The sequence below is a fragment of the Ascoidea rubescens genome (genome assembly GCF_001661345.1).
Source record: "Ascoidea rubescens DSM 1968 unplaced genomic scaffold ASCRUscaffold_11, whole genome shotgun sequence".
NCBI classification, from domain to species: Eukaryota; Fungi; Ascomycota; class Saccharomycetes; order Ascoideales; family Ascoideaceae; genus Ascoidea; species Ascoidea rubescens.
In genome coordinates, this window is record NW_017962923.1 from 388,972 (window position 1) to 410,811 (window position 21,840).

At 31.2% G+C, this 21,840-nt stretch overlaps 12 protein-coding genes and 3 non-coding genes across 15 annotated transcripts; 6 read left to right on the forward strand and 9 right to left on the reverse strand.

Annotated features, from left to right (window-relative positions):
- Positions 1-263: 263 nt before the first annotated feature.
- Positions 264-1,067, reverse strand: ASCRUDRAFT_16301 (glycoside hydrolase family 16 protein; the record flags this gene model as incomplete). The annotated part of the gene is made up of 1 exon (XM_020189408.1): positions 264-1,067. A coding segment is annotated over one exon (804 nt), but the record flags the coding sequence as incomplete, so codon positions are not given.
- Positions 1,068-1,474: 407 nt separating this feature from the next.
- Positions 1,475-2,851, reverse strand: ASCRUDRAFT_87342 (glycoside hydrolase family 16 protein). Its single transcript, XM_020194949.1, has one exon. The coding sequence runs from the start codon at positions 2,788-2,790 to the stop codon at positions 1,645-1,647; it is 1,146 nt and encodes a 381-aa protein (XP_020045970.1). The 5' UTR covers positions 2,791-2,851; the 3' UTR covers positions 1,475-1,644.
- Positions 2,852-2,971: 120 nt separating this feature from the next.
- On the reverse strand, positions 2,972-3,045 carry ASCRUDRAFT_t136. The gene has a single exon. It is a non-coding gene; the product is annotated as a tRNA-Asn (tRNA).
- A 161-nt stretch (positions 3,046-3,206) lies between these two features.
- CCT3 (chaperonin-containing T-complex subunit CCT3) lies at positions 3,207-4,977 on the forward strand (the record flags this gene model as incomplete). The annotated part of the gene is made up of 2 exons (XM_020189244.1): positions 3,207-3,313; positions 3,404-4,977. Exons 1-2 carry the CDS (start codon positions 3,289-3,291, stop codon positions 4,975-4,977), a joined length of 1,599 nt encoding a protein of 532 aa, XP_020045971.1. The 5' UTR covers positions 3,207-3,288.
- Positions 4,978-5,373: 396 nt separating this feature from the next.
- On the reverse strand, positions 5,374-5,763 carry ASCRUDRAFT_26642 (Rpb4/RPC9 family DNA-directed RNA polymerase subunit; the record flags this gene model as incomplete). Its single annotated transcript, XM_020189965.1, has 1 exon — positions 5,374-5,763. A coding segment is annotated over one exon (390 nt), but the record flags the coding sequence as incomplete, so codon positions are not given.
- ASCRUDRAFT_77009 (uncharacterized protein) lies at positions 5,710-7,435 on the reverse strand. Its single transcript, XM_020193696.1, has one exon. The coding sequence runs from the start codon at positions 7,116-7,118 to the stop codon at positions 5,934-5,936; it is 1,185 nt and encodes a 394-aa protein (XP_020045973.1). The 5' UTR covers positions 7,119-7,435; the 3' UTR covers positions 5,710-5,933.
- A 1,154-nt stretch (positions 7,436-8,589) lies between these two features.
- Positions 8,590-8,775, forward strand: ASCRUDRAFT_81940 (uncharacterized protein; the record flags this gene model as incomplete). The annotated part of the gene is made up of 1 exon (XM_020194678.1): positions 8,590-8,775. The coding sequence occupies one exon, from the start codon at positions 8,590-8,592 to the stop codon at positions 8,773-8,775; it is 186 nt and encodes a 61-aa protein (XP_020045974.1).
- Positions 8,776-8,870: 95 nt separating this feature from the next.
- Positions 8,871-8,943, forward strand: ASCRUDRAFT_t128. Its single transcript has one exon. It is a non-coding gene; the product is annotated as a tRNA-Val (tRNA).
- An 831-nt stretch (positions 8,944-9,774) lies between these two features.
- Positions 9,775-11,418, reverse strand: ASCRUDRAFT_37185 (tryptophan synthase beta subunit-like PLP-dependent enzyme; the record flags this gene model as incomplete). The annotated part of the gene is made up of 2 exons (XM_020190751.1): positions 9,775-11,176; positions 11,231-11,418. 2 exons carry the CDS (start codon positions 11,416-11,418, stop codon positions 9,775-9,777), a joined length of 1,590 nt encoding a protein of 529 aa, XP_020045975.1.
- A 356-nt stretch (positions 11,419-11,774) lies between these two features.
- ASCRUDRAFT_9327 (uncharacterized protein) lies at positions 11,775-13,340 on the forward strand (the record flags this gene model as incomplete). Its single annotated transcript, XM_020195126.1, has 1 exon — positions 11,775-13,340. One exon carries the CDS (start codon positions 11,775-11,777, stop codon positions 13,338-13,340), a length of 1,566 nt encoding a protein of 521 aa, XP_020045976.1.
- A 271-nt stretch (positions 13,341-13,611) lies between these two features.
- IRC6 (Irc6p) lies at positions 13,612-14,688 on the reverse strand (the record flags this gene model as incomplete). Its single annotated transcript, XM_020191968.1, has 1 exon — positions 13,612-14,688. The coding sequence occupies one exon, from the start codon at positions 14,686-14,688 to the stop codon at positions 13,612-13,614; it is 1,077 nt and encodes a 358-aa protein (XP_020045977.1).
- Positions 14,689-15,325: 637 nt separating this feature from the next.
- On the reverse strand, positions 15,326-16,528 carry ASCRUDRAFT_17817 (magnesium transporter CorA family protein; the record flags this gene model as incomplete). Its single annotated transcript, XM_020189506.1, has 2 exons — positions 15,326-15,674; positions 15,999-16,528. Coding segments are annotated over 2 exons (879 nt in total), but the record flags the coding sequence as incomplete, so codon positions are not given.
- Positions 16,529-17,935: 1,407 nt separating this feature from the next.
- Positions 17,936-18,008, reverse strand: ASCRUDRAFT_t135. Its single transcript has one exon. It is a non-coding gene; the product is annotated as a tRNA-Val (tRNA).
- Positions 18,009-19,484: 1,476 nt separating this feature from the next.
- Positions 19,485-21,247, forward strand: ASCRUDRAFT_77018 (uncharacterized protein). The gene has a single exon (XM_020193697.1). The coding sequence runs from the start codon at positions 19,857-19,859 to the stop codon at positions 21,039-21,041; it is 1,185 nt and encodes a 394-aa protein (XP_020045979.1). The 5' UTR covers positions 19,485-19,856; the 3' UTR covers positions 21,042-21,247.
- Positions 21,212-21,601, forward strand: ASCRUDRAFT_19267 (Rpb4/RPC9 family DNA-directed RNA polymerase subunit; the record flags this gene model as incomplete). The annotated part of the gene is made up of 1 exon (XM_020189578.1): positions 21,212-21,601. A coding segment is annotated over one exon (390 nt), but the record flags the coding sequence as incomplete, so codon positions are not given.
- Between the last annotated feature and the right edge of the window lie 239 nt (positions 21,602-21,840).

Here is a 21,840-nt window from a genome sequence, read left to right on the forward strand (position 1 = left end):
GCAGCTATTGCTACGAAAATGGCCAAAATGTATCTGCAGTAGTTGGTTAGGTGCTGTTTGCCACCAGCAGCAGCCCCAGTTGAGGCAGCAAATCTGGACGAGCTGGATGAGTTACCAAGGTCTCTTTTGCTGTTGTGCAAGCTACTTTGTGCCTGGTCCTTCATCTCGCTGATTTTTTTGGTTAATGTGGAATGAACTCTTTTTTCTTTGCCATTTCTCGAGTTGAAGGGTTTGACTTGTTCGTTTGGTTGTCCTGTGGTGGTCAAAATTGAAAACTCCTTGCTTGCAATCTCAAATCTGTCATTCACATTTCCACCAACAATCTCAATTCCTTTGTTATCTGAGTTTTCATTATAGTGGTTATTCAAGTAATTGCTGGAATACTTATAGAATGAGCCACTCGAGTAATCCGAAACAACAATTCTTTTAACAAACATCGAGAATGGTGCTTTATCAAAATCAGTCTCTCCTCCTGCCCATTGAATTGTTCCAACTTCATTACCAGGGTCTCCTCCTGCCCAAATTCCCACCATCAAACTCATTGCAGAACATGGATATCTTTCATCGGTATTATTTTTTACTGATCGCACTAATTTATCATCAATATACCAATTTAGTTCCTCTTTTTTCCAATCTATGGTATACTTATGGAATGATTCTGAATGCCCAATAACTTTATGAGTTTGGCCTCTGCTGTATGTTGTAACATTGCCTTTACTGAAAAAATTAGTTTGAACTTTATCCCTTTCACCACCTATCCATTCAATATCAATTTCATCGCCATCATCACTTTGCAAAAAAAACGACGATATTATTCCTTGCCCACTTGATGTTTTAATTATTGCTTCAACTTTACCATACAATATATAAAAATTTGATCGTATGGAAGGGTTATCATATCTTTTATCCATAATTATTTCTAATCCGTCGTTCTTATGAAATGTAAATGATCCCCTATCAATAAAGATACTATAGTTTGGTGATTTTTCTTCAAAGTAATCAATAATTGATGTACTCAATCCAACATTCAATGGTTTACAGTTTTCATCTTTTAATGGATTGCAATTTCCCAACCTATTTGCTTTAACAAGTAAAGGATCTAGTGATAAAATTAAAAGTAGCGATATAAACCTAAATAAACTAGCTGATGGATATGATAACGATAATGATTTCATTATTATTAAAACTAAATTTGATCTCAATTATAAAGCTATATTTATATCTATATTTATATTCTTACCTATAATTTTTTTTTAATTTCTTTGATTAAGAAAAACAACCTTTCCTTCAAAAAAAAAAATTAATCATTATATAGAATTTTTGTTCTTTAGGTCAATTTGTGAAAACACAAAAGGAGTTAAAACTGGATTTTACACAAAAACTAATTTCCATTTTATTTCAATATCGATTGGTTAGTTACAATATTTTGCTTTCAATTTATTAAAAACAAAATCTGGTTAATACTTTTGCTCTCAAAAAAAAAAAAAAAATTCAATTTAAAAATTATAAACATTATAAAAATTTAAATTTATCTCGTTTATTTAAAAATGTTTAATTATCTCTTTTATTTTTAATTTAAGATTATGTTATGGGTTATTTTCATTATAGATTGTTATTAATGTCAATACTAGTATTATGAAAATATTAATTAGCAGTAAAATACATTTGATCTAAAGTATTATCTTCATATTCTGCTTCATCGTCGTATTCAACATCATATTCATCATCATATTCATTATCATATTCATCATCATATTCACCATCACCATCACCATCACCATCATGTGAATCCTTTTGGTTGATCTCTTTATCAATATTTTGATGATAATTGCTGTCTAAGTTTTTGTTATCAGAATCCTCTGATGGAAGATATTTAGTGATATTTTTTGAAGATAAATTGACCAAATGAAGCTCATTAAATTCGTCATTTGCTTTTTCATATCTTCTGTAAATATTTCCATTTATTGCTTTAATGTTTTTGCCAGTGTTATCAGAATATCTGTATATTGAGCCCGAGGAATAATCAGTTACAATAATATTTTTAATAAACATAGAAAAGGGTCCTTGGTTATAATCTGTTAAACCGCCAGCCCAATTGATTGTGCCTTGAGGGTTGTCAGGATCACCACCAGCCCATAAACCTAACAAGACAGCCATTGGAGATTGAGGATAACCATTAGAAATTGATTTATATAATGATCTAAATTCTTTGCCATCTATGTACCAAGTTAAAACATCTTCTGTCCAATCCAAAGTATAGTTATGATATATATTTGAGTGATTATCAGCAAAATGATTTAACCCAATTGAATTTTTTCCTTGAATGAAAAAATTCGATTGAATTTGATCTCTAAAATTTGAACCACCTAACCATTCCAAATCTATTTCATCTTTTGAATCACTTAAAAACATTAGACAAGATACTATACCCTGACCTATAGCGGTTTTTAAGATTACCTCAATTTTTCCATACATAATGTAGAAATTAGACCTGATTGAAGGATTGTCCTTTTGTTTATGTAGAGATATTTTTAAACCATCTTGAGAAGAGAAAGTGAAAGAGCCTCTTGGAGACCATATTGAAAAGTTAGGTTCTAGAATAGGAATTTTAGTAAAATCATTCAAAACAGTTGTTCCCAGTGGCACATTTGTATCGGGACAGGATTCAAAAGTTGGATCACAAATTTGATGTTCAAGGGAATAAGCAAAGAATATAAAATTTAAGATATTAACAAAAAGCAAAGAAAAAAGTGATAGATATCGAGCAGGAAAAAACAAACCAGCTTCCATTTTTAATACAGAATATAATGAATGGAAAACAACAAAAACCAGATTTACATGCTCAAGAGAATATAAACAGATTCATATTTTGAGCAGACACAAACAAATCAACGCCAAAAAAGGCACATTTAATGAGCTTATATCTTATGCAACAGTATGAACATATATGCATATGATAGATTAAAAATAACGACCTCGGAGAGGATCGAACTCTCGATCTTAAGATTAACAGTCTTACGCCTTAACCAGCTTGGCCACGAAGTCAATTTATAGCTTCTAAAATTATTTCAAGTAAATTTAAAAAAATATTATTTTTTCTGGTAGCCGTGTTGAAAATTCAAATTCAGAAATGAGGACGATTTTGTCATTTTTGAATTTACAAAAAAAACTTGAAAAAAAAACAACAGATAAATAATTCAAACAGACTAAAAACTTTTTTGCTTGCCTGTTTTTTGTTTAGTTATTTATAAGATATTAATTATTTTATTTTTTGAATCTCGTTTTAAAATGCAAGCACCAGTTGTATTTTTAAGTAAGTATTTTATCACTATTAACCAACAATGGTTCATTTTGCCTTCCTTTCATGGATTTTTAACTGACATTTGTTTTATTACCACAATAGATTCTTCAATTACCAGACAAACTGGTCGTGAAGCTCAAACTGCTAACATTACAGCTGCAAAGGCTGTTGCTGATATTATTCGAACCTGTTTGGGTCCTAAAGCAATGCTTAAAATGATATTGGATCCGATGGGTGGAATTGTTTTAACAAATGATGGCCATGCAATTTTGAGAGAAATTGATGTCTCTCATCCTGCTGCAAAATCAATGATTGAGTTAAGTAGAACTCAAGATGAAGAAGTTGGTGATGGTACAACATCAGTTATTATTTTAGCTGGTGAAATATTGGCTCAAACTTTTCCTTATATTGAAAAAAATATTCATCCAATTATTATAATTCGAGCTTTAAAATTAGCATTGAATGATTCGTTAGATTTTATACATCAAATTTCGGTTCCAATTGATCTTTCCAATGAATCAGAATTATTAAATTTAATTAAATCAACTATCGGAACTAAATATATCTCTAAATGGAGTGATCAAATGTGCAAATTAGCTTTACAAGCTGTTAGAGCGGTTTCAATCAACTATAATGATGGTCATAAAGAAATTGATATTAAAAGATATGTCAGAGTGGAAAAGATTCCTGGTGGAGAAATTGAAGATTGTCAATTCATAAATGGTTGTATTTTAAATAAAGATATTACTCATCCAAAAATGAAAAGGTATATTGAAAATCCAAGAGTTATATTATTAGATTGTCCTTTAGAATATAAGAAAGGTGAGTCTCAAACTAATATTGAAATTACTGAAGAAGATCACTGGAATAGAATTTTACAAATTGAAGAAGAACAAATTAAAAATTTATGTGATGAATTATTAAAATTCAAGCCAGATTTAATTTTGACAGAAAAGGGAGTATCTGATTTAGCTCAACACTATCTTTTGAAAGGTGGCGTTACAGTATTAAGAAGAGTTAAAAAGTCAGATAACAATAGGATTGCTAGAGTTACTGGTGCAACGATTGTTAATCAAGTTGATGATTTAAAAGACTCAGATGTTGGTATAAATTGTAAATTATTCAAGATTGAATTAATTGGAGATGAATATTTTACATATATTTTATCCAAAGATTCTGAGATTTCAAAAGCTTGTACAATTTTATTGAGAGGACCATCAAAGGACATTATAAATGAAATTGATAGAAATTTACAAGATGCAATGGCAGTAACTAGAAATGTTTTCTTGGAACCATCATTGTCGCCAGGAGGTGGAGCAACTGAGATGGCAATTTCAATAAAGTTGTTAGAAAATTTGTCCAAAATCGAAAATATACAACAATTGCCTTATAAGGCAGTTTCAGATGCGCTAGAAATCATTCCAAGAACATTAATTCAAAATTGTGGTAAAAATCCAATTAGAATATTGAGTAAGTTAAGAAGCGAACATAGTAAAGGAAATTATACTATGGGTATTGATGGAGATACAGGAGATATTGTTGATATGAAGGATTATGGAATTTGGGAGCCCGAAGTTGTTAAACAACAAAGCATTAAAACAGCTATTGAAAGTTCCTGTTTATTATTAAGAATCGATGATATTGTTAGTGGTATTCGTAAAGATGAAAGAAAATGAAGAAATAGAACATGAGATAGGAAAAATAACAATTCTAAATTGATTTGCTCCATAAATGAAATTATATATATTAATAATTGTAATAAATAAAGAATTAATTGAAAAAAAAAAAAAAAAAAAAAGAAAAAAGAAAAGGATTAAATCACAGCACGATGATGAAGATATATTAGTGAATTACTGGTAAATTTCTTTATTATTTTTATTAAATTGAATGTCATTTGAGAAATTATTAAAATTTTCAATATTTTCGATATTTTCGATATTTTCGATATTTTCAATATTTTCAATATTTTCAATATTGGCAGGATTATCAGCGTTTTCAGTACTATCAATGTTGAATTCTGGGAAAGCATCAAAGTCTTTAAGATTCTGTGAAGCAGAAGAAGAATCTTCAGATAGAACTTGATTGATTTTATTTATTATAGTGTCACATTGATCATCAGTAAATCTTAAATCACACTCCTCAACCAAAGAATATAAATGAACAACAGATGTAGGCAAGAAATTGATGATTTGTAATTTTTCAATCTTTTCTAAATGATAGTTATTTAAGTGAAGTAAAATTGATTTGAGTTTTTGTTCATTTAGTTTTGTAGTTGTATCAAACTTTTGGAAGTAATCTGTCAAATTTTTAGCTAGAGACTCCAAGTTTGAATTACCATTGTATCTTTTTGTGTATCTTTTATTGCTATTTAGAGTGTCGTTGGAGGCGAAATCCCATTCATTTTCTGCTTTGATGTCTTCGATATGCTGAAAAACTTCAAAATTGGATAAAAACTTATCTCTAGCGACTTCGATCTACAAAAGGACAAGTTAGTTGTAATTGAAAAACCTGAATGGAAATGGAAATGGCAGAAACTAGAAAAGCCCCAGTTATTTACATACTTTCATTGCTGTTGATTCATAAAAGTGGAAGCAAAAAACAGAGCAACAGATAAATCAACAAAAAGACGATGTTACCCGGACAGAATCGTGGGAATTGCTTCTTTTGCTTCATTTTCTGGTAGCAAAACACAACAGGGTTGGCCATAATGGACATCGATAGTGTTGTACCAATCACCAGCAACCAAAGAACTCTCTTTTGCCTTCCATTGCCTCCACTTTCCTGCTATGTCTTTCAAGTCTAGGTCCACAAGCGAGATTTCAATACAATAGAACCTGTTCTGCCACTTGTAGGCAATTTGGTGATGGCCAACAGCTTTATGGTAAGTGCTGCTGCTGCTGCTTGTGTCTAGGTCTATCAATAGGTAGCCGGCAGTGTCGACTATTCTGTAAAACTTGATGAACACAGTGACATCTCGCAAGGTCATTTTCAAATTTAGATCATTGATCGCCTGTTTGTTGTTTTCACTGTTCATAAACTCTTCACTTAAATTGAGTATCATGTTATGGGTCGTTGGGCGCTGATAAAGCGATAGCATGTTTAAGATATTTTTATCGTTATAGTTGAAATAATCGAACAATATATTTTTAGCTATTTCGGTGCTATCGACAACAATGTCGTTATTGCTATCATTCGAGATTGGAAACATATTTTTAAGGGTTTGTTTTAAATTCGAGTCCTTGAATTTTATAAGCTCGTTAAAACAGAAGCATTTCTTGGTTATCTTTTTTGTCATTCTATTATAGGCACAGTTTCGACAATAGTTTGTATCTATTGAATCCTTATACAACCATTTGGGTTTCATTTCAATCACCATAAGTGGAAAATCTCCACTATCACAGGTGGTATTGATAAACAATTTGAGAAACTTTGAATATTTTGTCTTTTTTGTGTGTTCATTAGTAACCAAATGATTATCGATTAGCATTCCATATCTTTCATCAAGATTAATTGAGCAATGGTTTTTGAAAGTATTTGTCAAGGCTTCCGTAAAGACAGTGGGCAATTCGATCAACTCGAAGTTGTTATTGACGATGTATTCCCGTAGGTTGCATAAGCTCCGGTCTGCAACAAAACTGGCGTGAATGGAGTCGAAAACTTCAGCTGTTGAAATATAGGAAGCACTTTGATGGTGCTGGCCAATGAGTCGAACCCGCAACACTCTGTGGAGATACTTCGTGTTGTTCCCAACATATTTGAAAACGGCATTGGCCATTCCGTTGTCGAGATATTCCCATTCGTCGGCAAACAAGTCCATTTTGCTGGCAGCTCAGCTTTCTTTTTTGGAGAAGGCAGTTTATGTTTGCGGTACTCGTCCTAATTATATCTTAATTATAGACGGTTCTTTAGCAGTTTGATTGACTGATTGATTGTTTGATTGACTGATTGATTGTTTGATTGTTTTGTTTGAATATGCAGTGATAATGCAGTGTGAGAATAATTCGCAAAACATTTTTACCACATCCAAGGCTCGTAGGACGGAGCAAGAGGCCTGTCGCTTCCGGAAACCACGACGACAGCAGGGATCTGCAGCTCGATCCAGACGCACGAGCCTGGGTGCATTCCGGTGCTGCAGAAGAGTGGGCTGTTTGGAGAAACAGTTGAGGAAGGCAAGCATTTTGAAGAATATATAAAGGCAAAGGAAAAGTCCCTTTCGCTGCTCAAGAAACATTGTTCAATCAATACAATAAGTCAATCTATATCATGAACCAATCTATATCATGAACCAATCTATATCATGAACCAATCTATATCATGAATCAATCGATACAATGAATTTGAAATAGCTTATAAATTCCTATGGTATAACTGCATTTTAATGTAATGTGTTGCTGATGTTTGCTATTTGGGATATAATTACTTTAAAATCGGTATTCTGGGTTTTCTTTGAAAACATCATCCCTTTAAAAGCAGAATGCTTAAACTTCTGGTTAGTAAGTAATATAAACTGTCTTTCAAAAGTGATTTCTTGATGTTGTTTTAATGTTACATTGATTAAAGGTCAGGATGAATTATGGCCTTCAAATACAAGTTGCAGATATCAAAACCATCTAAATAGCAGCTATTTGCTCTCAAATAGTTAGGATGTTAGAATAAGATAATGGTGAATCATTTGATATTATTTTAAAGACTTCATTTAATTGCGTTGCTTTGGTTTTAAATTAAGTTTGTAAGATTTGATGTGTTTGGATTGTTTTCCAACCCAGATTATTTTGGTTTTAAAATGGTATTGTTAAATATTATCTATTAATGAAATACTAGTCTTTAATTCGATTAGTTGTTTCTTTACTTATCATTCTATCAATTATTTCCGTCTTTGACATTCAAAATTTAGTTTTAATTGTTTTGTTGACACATAAGTGTTTGAGACTACTAATATTGTGTTTTCCCGAGTATTATTCATTAGAAGATCCAAAACCATACAATGGGTATTAGTGTGATCATATTTTTGCTTCTTTTACTGGTATGTTCCGCAACTTGAAAAGAACTGATAAATATGTTTTAAATATATTTTGATGGTTCTTAGTATGGTAAACGGGCCGGATTAGAAGTCGAAAGTGGTCATGTATAAGCTATGCTCATTGGGTGAGTAATTACAGAGGTCTCAATATAAGTAGATGTTGGTATTTTTTACTTAATGTAATTTAATAAATATATCACATATCTCTAAGTAATTACTAAACATAACTTGTTCACTGTTGATTTCACTCGGTATATATTTCTCTGAAATGTATTTGTATTTTTTCAGTACGGTGTCTGTTTGCTTGCATATAAAGCAAGTTGCACAAAATAGAGAAGGACTGAAAAGAGATATTGCATTGGGATTTTTAAATCCAGCAGAACACAGTTGGGTTTTCAGAAAAGAGGTGTGTCGTTTATTAAACATGTACCAGACATTTGGTAACAAAAAATAGCAGGAGAAAACAGTAATAATTGCAATTATTGATTGATAACCAGGCAGATTAAATATGTAAAGAATAAACACAGGCCCTCTTGTGAATTGAAAAATGGTCTGTTGGTCTAGTGGTGACGACGCTTCGTTTACACCGAAGAGATCCCGAGTTCGAACCTCGGACAGATCATCTTTTTGTCACCAACAATACCAATCACTTGGCGCCACTCGTATGGGTTGCGTCCTACAATCCCACTGCTGCCTTTCTGCACGAGATGACCTGGAAAATTTTGGCCAGAAGATATAAATTTAGTCCTTTAATTCAATTAAAGGAAGAGGAAAGAGAAGCAATGGAACGAGAAACAGCTGATTAACAAATTTTCTGCTGCATAAACAGTTCATGTAATCATACCACTAACTATTGTATGGTAGATAACTTTTATTCTAGCGTTTTTAGAAGAGTGAGACATCTGATATTTGAATTTCAAAACTAGTTCTTTCTTTCAATTTGATTGTACTTTATTATTTTGTTATATATTGAATTGCCATTACATAATTAGCTGCTTTAGTGCATTTTAATATGATTTTTCTTAACTCTAATAATAATTAATAAAATATTTTCCAAATTCGTAATAATACTTTGTCTGCTTTGTCTACTTTACATTTTTTTTCTCTTTTCTTAATTTTTACCAAGTATGGTGAAATCACAAACCATATAAGCAATGTCAATATATAAATTTATGGATTTTGAAATATTATATTTTCTGGTTGTAAGGGTTTTTTCTCAAATTGTTAGGAATTGTCAGGAATTGTTAGGACTGCCTTTATTTTTAGTCGAGTTTGCACCTTTGCAAGACAGCAGTTATTAAACGTTTATTTTCAAAGATATGATAGAGAGCTAACTAATTGTATGTTTTTATGGATATAGAAATTACTAGAAAATATAATAGAAAATATAATAAAAAACATAATAGAAAACAATATTCACATTATTATTTAATAATTGAATCTGGATAGCCTGTTATTTTGTATTGGTCAACAAGATACAATTATCTGACTTCCATCTGGGTAAGTTTTCTTTACTCCATTCGATAAATCCGCCGCTGATATTATAAACATTTTCTATTCCATTATCAATTAAAATTGTTGTTGAAATGACTGATGAATTGCCTGAGTAACAAATATTGAATATTTTTTTCCCTTGAAGATCATTATTTTGCATGAATTCTTGCAATATTAGTTTTAAAGAATTATATTCAGTTTGAAGTACATTTGTATCGATTAACGGATTATTAGTATTGCCATTATCGATATCTATATTGATTGAATTCAAGATGTGAAGCTCTTTAAAATTTTTGTTATCTCTAATATCAAAAATAATAATATCATCATTAACACATTTTTTGTGTTTATTATAAATAATTTTATATGCATCAATTGGTTTCAAGTTAATCTTTTTATCAGCAAGAATATCATTGATTCTGTTTATCATTTCAATTGGTAGATTTTGTTTTTTTTGCAATAAATATTCATTTTCAATCTTTGGAAAATTTTCTTTACCTAAATATTTAAAATACTCGTCAATGTAAACAAACGGTTGGTCGCAACAAATGAAAACGCAGTTGACTGTTTTATTATCTTGTTTGAGAAGATTTTGAAGTTCTTTTAACTGACCATTTCCTTTAATTTCATTTAAATAATTTAATAAACCTTTGTATGTAAATCCACTGGAAGGCCCAACTAAAATGCCCTTTCTGCATAGTTCTAAAGAATGTTTGTATGAATCTTTTGTACCAATTTGTTGAATCGAATCACAGCTTTCGTTCCAATTGAATTTAATTGAATCTAGTAAATTGAGTGTTCTTGGCCCAGGAACCGGATTATTTGGTAATCTAACAACCCCAATTGTTTTAAATAATGGATCTTTCGTTTCATTTTTGTTGCTGTTATTAAGTTTATTATAGCAGCTTTTCAAATAAGTTGATGTACCAACTAATGAACCTGAAGTACCTAAACCACAAGCAAACAAGTTCAAGTCCAAGTTAAGTGATTCCAACTGCCTAACAATTTGTGGTGCTGTCCATTTATAATGAGCTGAAGGATTTAAATCGTTTTCATACTGATTCAAATTCAAATAGTTTTCATGTTTACTTGATAATTTTTTAGCTATATTAATTCCAGAGTTCAAGTCATTGGGATTGGGGCAAATTGGTTCATCGTTAATAATGCAGTTGACATCGAAAAATTGCAATTGCTTTAATTTTGCAGGAGATATTTCGTTGGAGACTATGGCTTTTGTGTTGTTAATACCCAACAATTTGCCTATGATTGACAAAGAAAACACTGTATTCCCAGAAGAGTTTTCAATTAGTGTGTCGATTTTAGATAAATCAATCGCCTGGTTATTATGGTTAAGATTAGAGCTAAGATTTTCGCAATCAAGACTTTGGCAATTAGGTTTTTGCTTACCAGTCAACTGTAGAAGCATGTTATAAGCAGGCAACGATTTGACATTGGCCATGGGAAGACATTGCATCAACTTTGCGAATATCCTGACGTTGTCGTCTTTGAAAGGATGGAGAGGAATCTCAACCAAAGGAGTTGGGGGCAAGTTGTCTGGATTGAAGTAGTCCAAGATCGAAGTGTCACCATGGAAGACGTTCATGTTGAAGAAGGCAGCAGAGAAGGAGCTTGAGAGCAACGAGAGAAGCACCAGAAGAGCCAGAAAAAACAAAACAGACTCAAGATGCCCATAAATAGCACTTCCTGTGGCCTATAACCAGAGAAAGCACATTCTCAGCACAAATCGCCAGCTTGAGACACTTCGCAAGGCTGGAGGTTACAATAACCATTAGCAGGACACCAAGGTGTTTTTTGGCAGTCTTCTCTTGGTTAAACATATAAATAAGGCTGGAGTGCTCCTTTTGTTCCCACGAAACTAGCTGCTATTTCAACTATTTCAACTATTTCAACTGTCATCCTAACTGTCTTAGTTGTTTGTTCTGACTGTTTTGATTCGCCATGAAGATCTCGTTTGTTGGTAAAGGTGGCTCAGGAAAGACCACCATTTCCTCGTTGTTTTTGTTGTGGGCCTCGAAGAACTTGGACTCAATTGACGACATTGATCAAGCTTGCGAAAACAGCTCCAACCCAGACCTCTTGTTTTCCAATCCCCCAGCTGGTGATGATGCCAAATTAAAGGACTATCCAACATTGATCTGTGCAATTGACGCTGATTTGAATATGCAACTACCCGATACTTTGAACATTCATGTTCCCACCAAAAAATATTTATCAAATCATGACAACAACACAAAAATTCGCAAGTTCTTGAAAAACAACAACAGCAGAATCAAAAGCTTTGGTCACTTCAAAAAGACAACTCCACCAGCTGCTGGTTCGAATATAATTGATCCTACTGATTTGTCTTTTTTCAACGATTACTCTTCCACCATTTATGACCTTGATCAACAAACCAAAACCGAACCATCCAATTACGACAGTGACCTGGACGATTACAATGATTTCAATGATGATTCAGATCAAGATGAAAACGAAGACGGAAACGAAAACCAAAATGAAAAAGAGCATTTTTATAAAGACAAGAGATTTAATCCCATTCATTTGGCTGTGGTTGGTAGTTATGGCGATTTAGACTCTGATGATAAAGATAAGGAAACTGCCCAAAAAACTCATGCTCATAATCATAATCATAATCATAATCATAGTCATAATCATAATCATAGTCATAATCATAATCATAATCATAATCATAATCATCTCCATGATAAAGATAATAGTGGGGATAGACATTTAGTAAAAAGATACAAAAGAAACAACAGTGTCTCCAGTGATTCAAGTTCCACAAGTCTTCAAAGTAATAATAGCCATTCAAGCAGTGCAACAAGTTTATCATCATCTGCATCTTCATTATCTTTATCAACTAACCCAATAGATGAAAAATCCCAACTAAACAATGTTATCGGTACAAGTTGCTATCACAATAATTTATCAATCTTAGAAAATATCTTATCTCATATGAAAGATGAACCAAATTATCATGATAACACCAAAAAAAACAGAATTTTGTTGGCTTGTGATATGGTCGCTGCTATTGATTCTTTTGCATCAACTCTATACTCTCAATTTGACTTGACTATTGTTGTTGTTGAACCAACTGTTCACAGTAAAAAAATTGTTTTGCAATTTTTAAAATACGGCAAAGCAGCTGGAAAGGATATCTATGATAGATTATTCTTAATCGGTAATAAAATTGAAAATGACGATGATAAAAAATTTATTCAAAAAATTTGTGGTAAAAAGAAAGTTCTTGGTTATATTGGTAGGTTAAATTCAATTAAAAAATGCGAAAGAGAAGGCAATGGAATCAAATTAAACGATAACGATTTTCTTGAAATCAATGAACCAATGAGAAATATCTATAACACAGCTAAACAATCAATTGTTCCCTACAATGAGAGATTAAATAAATTGTATCAACTACATGAAAAATATGCAAAATTACCTTATGTTTATGAAAGATTTGGTGATATTACAAATCAAATCGACAAAGAGTTTCATTTTTAAATCAAAAAAAAAAATGAAAAAAAAAGTATTATACTATTTACTTATATGCATACTCTGCCTATTTGCTTGTTTTTTTTTGTTCAATTATATTTTACTCTTATATTATTTATTCTATACTGTATAGCTTAATATCTCTATACTATAAGTAGCTAATTTAAGCCAATTTTTATCAAATAAATTAATCATCTACAAATTTCTTGTAAACTCCGCCATCAATAAAACTATTTCCCATGTTACTTTAATGTTTTTTTAACTAAATTCTACCAAAATATCATATTAAATGAATAATCTCTTTTATAAATTGTTTTGCAAATAAATCTCTTTCACTTGAATCAGTGATTTTATTTGCATCTATTTTAGCTAATTGAATTTTTGAAATCAACTCATCAATATTATCAATTTTATCAATTTTATCAATTTTATCAATTTTATCAATTTTATCAATTTTCTGGTCTGTGTTGTTGGAATTACACAATCCATCTGTTTTTTCAACTTTATTTTTATCATTTGAATTACCAGCCAATAACTTTTCATTCAATTGATCAACAGTATCACTTACAGCTTTTCTGTCATCATCATTATCATATTTCATTTTTCCATCCAAAACAATATTATTCCAATCAAAAGATTGAATTATTTCAGTAATTCTATCATAACCAATTTTCTCGCAGAATTGATTTTTTGAGTTGTCCAAACGATTAATTGAAATAAATTCTATGGAATTGGACCAAAATAAATCGTTAATTACATCAAAATAAGATTTGTATAATTTGTCATCTATTAAACCAGCACAAATAAAAAACCCATCCCATATATTAAAGTCAACATTTTTTAATTGATTTTCTTGATCTGTTTCATACCTTTGATTATTATCATTTTGTTCGTCCTTAAGTAAATCTAAAATCTCACTCAAATTACTCAATATTGTTTTAATTAAAAAAGTAAATTTAGAAAGCAGTTCACTTGAATTTGCATGTTTCTTTTCCATACAAGAAATTAAGTAATCGAAATCAATAGTAAATATAAAACCTGACAAAACATCCCTAATTTCTTTAAACTTGATATTCAAAAATTCGTTTTTCCACTGGTTAAAATTCTTAATGTAGCGAGCTTGATAAACATCAATACCATCATTATGATTGCACTCAAATTCATCAACCCAAATGTCTATCTGTTTTGAATAATATTTGGTTTTTAGATTCGAGCTCAAAATCAACCCTGAATGATTCTCACAATCCTTTGGAATTGCTGTTTCTAGTTCAATACCTTTGAGGACACTCTTGATCAATCTCAATTTTCCACTTTGGTTGGCTCCCACCACCAATATCTTGTTTTTTTCAATCATCATTCTCAAAATCGCCTTAAAAGCAAATACAGCAACTACAGCAAAATTCCTCAATTCTTCATTTTGTTTCTGAAAAATTCCGGAAGTATTCCGAAACTCTACACCCAAAAAGGGGGTCTGTTATTGATAGCCCCCTATTTTCTCTTCTCTCTATTCCTCAAAGCGGGGTCTATTATAACAATTACAATGACTACAAAAAAATATATCAGCGAGTATGATTCAATTTATTAGTGAAATTATTGTAAAACCAATGCTACACTATCAATAAAACAATGGTTTGATTTCATGCCTATTCATATTTGGAAAATCTCGTTGGAAAGCTTAGAACTGATCTGTTATTGTTTATGTTATTTAATTTTCTGTTTTTTTTCCTTTTTAAAAAGTTATTTCTTAGAAATCCCTTGCTAAACTTGTTAAGCAAGCCATTACTTGAGGAGTCACTACTTGTATTGCCATTTTCAATCCCATTACTTTTTTTATTACCTCTAGAGTGTCGATTGTTCGATTGGTCTTTTTGCTGCATCTTATTTTTATAGTTATTAGTCAAATTAGTTAGATTACTCAAATAATCATTGTTGTCATTATCATTATAATCATCAGTGTGGTTTTCGGGTTCAATAATAGTCTTTATCCAATAATTAGACACAATTAACCCAACAGTTATGATGAAGAATAAAAATAAAACAATACCGATAAACCAATAGTAATTATTAGTGATATCACTACCGGGGACGTTAACGTTCATTCCAAACAAACCTGTAACCAAATTTAGTGGAACCAACAATGTACCTATTAATGTAACTTTTGATAACATTTCGGTCACTTTATTATTAGAATTAAAGCTTTCAACTTGTAGTTGAGCCAAGTAATTTGAATGGGACCTTGAAAAGATTTTTTCATAAGAAATCAAGTTTGAAAACATTGTTATAATATGATCTTGAATGTCACCTAAATACAATGCAATATCAGCCCCAGGTTTAATCTTATCGCTACCATTAGAGTAATCAAAATAATTGTTATTATTATTGGTGTTATTATTATTATTATTATTATTATTATTGTTGTTGTTATTGTTATTGTTATTGTTATTGTTATTGTTATTGTTATTGTTATTGTTATTGTTATTATTGCCACTAATATTATTATTATTATTATTGTTGGTATGCTTATTATAACCTGTATTGTTGATGTTATTATTATTAAAGGAGGAATTTGAATTGAAAAAATCTGTTAAATTTGTGTTGCTGTTAATTTGATGGTTTATAATATTGCTATTATAATTATCATTAGTATCTTGACATCTTTTATAGAACATTTTGATAACATCAGCTTTACCAGATAATAATCTCATTAGTATCATGACTTTTCTGCGAGCCTCACCAATTGTTTGTAGCATTTTACTAAAGTCCATTTCTCTTAAAATAAATACCGAATCCTCAATTGCATCAGCTTCGTACTCAATGCTATTTATGATTGGAACAAAACTATCAGTAATATCATCAATTAGTGCATAGCAAATCCAATCACTTTTAATTCTCATATAATCTTTTAATTGTCTGATTCTTCTTCTAACATTAATTGAGTGTAAAACTTTTGAAAAATGAAAAGTAATAATACCATTTTGAAAAACCACCATATAAAAATTGATTGGTTCCAAATAATCTTGACTTTCATTATCATTTTCAAAGGTATGGTAAGAAATAAAGTAGTAATTTTTAAATAATTCGACTTTTTCACGACTTTCTTGCATTCTAATATCTTCTGAAGTTAAAGGATGAATACCAAATGATTTTGATAAATATCTAGTCTCTAAATCAGTTGGGCAAACACAGTCTAACCACCAGGTTGTTTGAGGATTCAAGTGAGGTGTATTATTAATTTTGATTAAATCAAATAAGTTTTTAAAAGATAAATTTTCTTTATTGTTATTGGTATTGATATTACTATTGCTTTGATTATTATTAATTAATAATGAAGGTAAATCAGGAGAATGAATTGTTTCATTTAAGTGGGTAGAAAAAAAACTGTATCTGTTATCTAGTTGATTACTTTCAAATAAATTGTGACTTTGATTTTGAAAAGTTACATTACTGTTTTCATTATTATTTTCAATATTATTATTGTGATCAAAATTGTTGTTATTGAGTATGTTTTCCGAACTATTTTTAATAGAATTTAAGGATAAAGAATTTGATTCATTATTTCCATTATCTTTTTCAATGCCATTTGCTTTATCATTATTATTATCATTATTGGTGTAAATACGATTTTTCTTTTTAAAATTCAAATGGTTTAAAATATAGTTTGGAGCGTATTTCAAAGTGGTTAAAGATAATTTTTTTTTATTATTGTTGATAGAAGGTATGTTTGATATGATCAAGTCATTATTGTCATAGGTATTTAGAGTGTGCAATGAATTTGGAGAGTTGTTTGATAATATTGGATAAGTGTTATCTCCAGCAAAATCATGAGGACAATTATTGTTACTAATGGCTCTATTACAATCAATGGTTAATAGTTCATCTAATTCATTAAAATCAATTCCATCAATTCTAATTTTTTCCTTTTTATTTTCGTGTTCTTTGTTATGAGTGTTATTGAAAAAATTGTTATGAAGATTGATGTGATTTTTTATATTATTAACATTGTTGTGTTTCTCACTGTTAATTCCAAGCTCTTCAGTATCGTTTTTATTTTTATTGTCACTGTGATTGTTGATATTATTGTAATTATTAGCAATTTCGTTAGCATTAACAGTAGCATCGCCGTTATTACTGTTATTATGATTGGAGCCATGATCGTCAGCATGGTTGTGTATGTAGTTTGTGTTATGATGATGATAATCAATATCGTTATTTAATGGAAAACAGACATCTTGCTCAGTTTGTAGAGAGGCTCTTGATAGCTTTGAATTGATGGAGACATTGTCATTGATGTCGATTGAATTAGAAAACGAATTAGCCATTTTTCAAAATTAGTCCCATTGGATAAACACAGTGATAAGAAGTATGTGGGATAACTTGATCAAGCCCATAGTATCGCAGTGGCACAAAAGAAAAAAAAGAAGAAGAAGAAGAAGAGGAAGAGGAAGAAGAGGAAGAAGAAGTAGCAATGAAACGAGAAACAGCTAAATTTATATCTTCTGGCCAAAATTTTCCAGGTCATCTCGTGCAGAAAGGCAGCAGTGGGATTGTAGGACGCAACCCATACGAGTGGCGCCAAGTGATTGGTATTGTTGGTGACAAAAAGATGATCTGTCCGAGGTTCGAACTCGGGATCTCTTCGGTGTAAACGAAGCGTCGTCACCACTAGACCAACAGACCATTTTTCAATTCACAAGAGGGCCTGTGTTTATTCTTTACATATTTAATCTGCCTGGTTATCAATCAATAATTGCAATTATTACTGTTTTCTCCTGCTATTTTTTGTTACCAAATGTCTGGTACATGTTTAATAAACGACACACCTCTTTTCTGAAAACCCAACTGTGTTCTGCTGGATTTAAAAATCCCAATGCAATATCTCTTTTCAGTCCTTCTCTATTTTGTGCAACTTGCTTTATATGCAAGCAAACAGACACCGTACTGAAAAAATACAAATACATTTCAGAGAAATATATACCGAGTGAAATCAACAGTGAACAAGTTATGTTTAGTAATTACTTAGAGATATGTGATATATTTATTAAATTACATTAAGTAAAAAATACCAACATCTACTTATATTGAGACCTCTGTAATTACTCACCCAATGAGCATAGCTTATACATGACCNTATTTATTAAATTACATTAAGTAAAAAATACCAACATCTACTTATATTGAGACCTCTGTAATTACTCACCCAATGAGCATAGCTTATACATGACCACTTTCGACTTCTAATCCGGCCCGTTTACCATACTAAGAACCATCAAAATATATTTAAAACATATTTATCAGTTCTTTTCAAGTTGCGGAACATACCAGTAAAAGAAGCAAAAATATGATCACACTAATACCCATTGTATGGTTTTGGATCTTCTAATGAATAATACTCGGGAAAACACAATATTAGTAGTCTCAAACACTTATGTGTCAACAAAACAATTAAAACTAAATTTTGAATGTCAAAGACGGAAATAATTGATAGAATGATAAGTAAAGAAACAACTAATCGAATTAAAGACTAGTATTTCATTAATAGATAATATTTAACAATACCATTTTAAAACCAAAATAATCTGGGTTGGAAAACAATCCAAACACATCAAATCTTACAAACTTAATTTAAAACCAAAGCAACGCAATTAAATGAAGTCTTTAAAATAATATCAAATGATTCACCATTATCTTATTCTAACATCCTAACTATTTGAGAGCAAATAGCTGCTATTTAGATGGTTTTGATATCTGCAACTTGTATTTGAAGGCCATAATTCATCCTGACCTTTAATCAATGTAACATTAAAACAACATCAAGAAATCACTTTTGAAAGACAGTTTATATTACTTACTAACCAGAAGTTTAAGCATTCTGCTTTTAAAGGGATGATGTTTTCAAAGAAAACCCAGAATACCGATTTTAAAGTAATTATATCCCAAATAGCAAACATCAGCAACACATTACATTAAAATGCAGTTATACCATAGGAATTTATAAGCTATTTCAAATTCATTGTATCGATTGATTCATGATATAGATTGGTTCATGATATAGATTGGTTCATGATATAGATTGGTTCATGATATAGATTGACTTATTGTATTGATTGAACAATGTTTCTTGAGCAGCGAAAGGGACTTTTCCTTTGCCTTTATATATTCTTCAAAATGCTTGCCTTCCTCAACTGTTTCTCCAAACAGCCCACTCTTCTGCAGCACCGGAATGCACCCAGGCTCGTGCGTCTGGATCGAGCTGCAGATCCCTGCTGTCGTCGTGGTTTCCGGAAGCGACAGGCCTCTTGCTCCGTCCTACGAGCCTTGGATGTGGTAAAAATGTTTTGCGAATTATTCTCACACTGCATTATCACTGCATATTCAAACAAAACAATCAAACAATCAATCAGTCAATCAAACAATCAATCAGTCAATCAAACTGCTAAAGAACCGTCTATAATTAAGATATAATTAGGACGAGTACCGCAAACATAAACTGCCTTCTCCAAAAAAGAAAGCTGAGCTGCCAGCAAAATGGACTTGTTTGCCGACGAATGGGAATATCTCGACAACGGAATGGCCAATGCCGTTTTCAAATATGTTGGGAACAACACGAAGTATCTCCACAGAGTGTTGCGGGTTCGACTCATTGGCCAGCACCATCAAAGTGCTTCCTATATTTCAACAGCTGAAGTTTTCGACTCCATTCACGCCAGTTTTGTTGCAGACCGGAGCTTATGCAACCTACGGGAATACATCGTCAATAACAACTTCGAGTTGATCGAATTGCCCACTGTCTTTACGGAAGCCTTGACAAATACTTTCAAAAACCATTGCTCAATTAATCTTGATGAAAGATATGGAATGCTAATCGATAATCATTTGGTTACTAATGAACACACAAAAAAGACAAAATATTCAAAGTTTCTCAAATTGTTTATCAATACCACCTGTGATAGTGGAGATTTTCCACTTATGGTGATTGAAATGAAACCCAAATGGTTGTATAAGGATTCAATAGATACAAACTATTGTCGAAACTGTGCCTATAATAGAATGACAAAAAAGATAACCAAGAAATGCTTCTGTTTTAACGAGCTTATAAAATTCAAGGACTCGAATTTAAAACAAACCCTTAAAAATATGTTTCCAATCTCGAATGATAGCAATAACGACATTGTTGTCGATAGCACCGAAATAGCTAAAAATATATTGTTCGATTATTTCAACTATAACGATAAAAATATCTTAAACATGCTATCGCTTTATCAGCGCCCAACGACCCATAACATGATACTCAATTTAAGTGAAGAGTTTATGAACAGTGAAAACAACAAACAGGCGATCAATGATCTAAATTTGAAAATGACCTTGCGAGATGTCACTGTGTTCATCAAGTTTTACAGAATAGTCGACACTGCCGGCTACCTATTGATAGACCTAGACACAAGCAGCAGCAGCAGCACTTACCATAAAGCTGTTGGCCATCACCAAATTGCCTACAAGTGGCAGAACAGGTTCTATTGTATTGAAATCTCGCTTGTGGACCTAGACTTGAAAGACATAGCAGGAAAGTGGAGGCAATGGAAGGCAAAAGAGAGTTCTTTGGTTGCTGGTGATTGGTACAACACTATCGATGTCCATTATGGCCAACCCTGTTGTGTTTTGCTACCAGAAAATGAAGCAAAAGAAGCAATTCCCACGATTCTGTCCGGGTAACATCGTCTTTTTGTTGATTTATCTGTTGCTCTGTTTTTTGCTTCCACTTTTATGAATCAACAGCAATGAAAGTATGTAAATAACTGGGGCTTTTCTAGTTTCTGCCATTTCCATTTCCATTCAGGTTTTTCAATTACAACTAACTTGTCCTTTTGTAGATCGAAGTCGCTAGAGATAAGTTTTTATCCAATTTTGAAGTTTTTCAGCATATCGAAGACATCAAAGCAGAAAATGAATGGGATTTCGCCTCCAACGACACTCTAAATAGCAATAAAAGATACACAAAAAGATACAATGGTAATTCAAACTTGGAGTCTCTAGCTAAAAATTTGACAGATTACTTCCAAAAGTTTGATACAACTACAAAACTAAATGAACAAAAACTCAAATCAATTTTACTTCACTTAAATAACTATCATTTAGAAAAGATTGAAAAATTACAAATCATCAATTTCTTGCCTACATCTGTTGTTCATTTATATTCTTTGGTTGAGGAGTGTGATTTAAGATTTACTGATGATCAATGTGACACTATAATAAATAAAATCAATCAAGTTCTATCTGAAGATTCTTCTTCTGCTTCACAGAATCTTAAAGACTTTGATGCTTTCCCAGAATTCAACATTGATAGTACTGAAAACGCTGATAATCCTGCCAATATTGAAAATATTGAAAATATTGAAAATATCGAAAATATCGAAAATATCGAAAATATTGAAAATTTTAATAATTTCTCAAATGACATTCAATTTAATAAAAATAATAAAGAAATTTACCAGTAATTCACTAATATATCTTC

What these genes read in the sequence shown, in the direction of transcription:
- ASCRUDRAFT_77009 (XM_020193696.1), bottom strand. Translation starts at nt 7,118, where the DNA reads ATGGACTTGTTTGCCGACGAATGGGAATATCTCGACAACGGAATGGCC.
- ASCRUDRAFT_77018 (XM_020193697.1), top strand. Translation starts at nt 19,857, where the DNA reads ATGGACTTGTTTGCCGACGAATGGGAATATCTCGACAACGGAATGGCC.
- ASCRUDRAFT_87342 (XM_020194949.1), bottom strand. Translation starts at nt 2,790, where the DNA reads ATGGAAGCTGGTTTGTTTTTTCCTGCTCGATATCTATCACTTTTTTCT.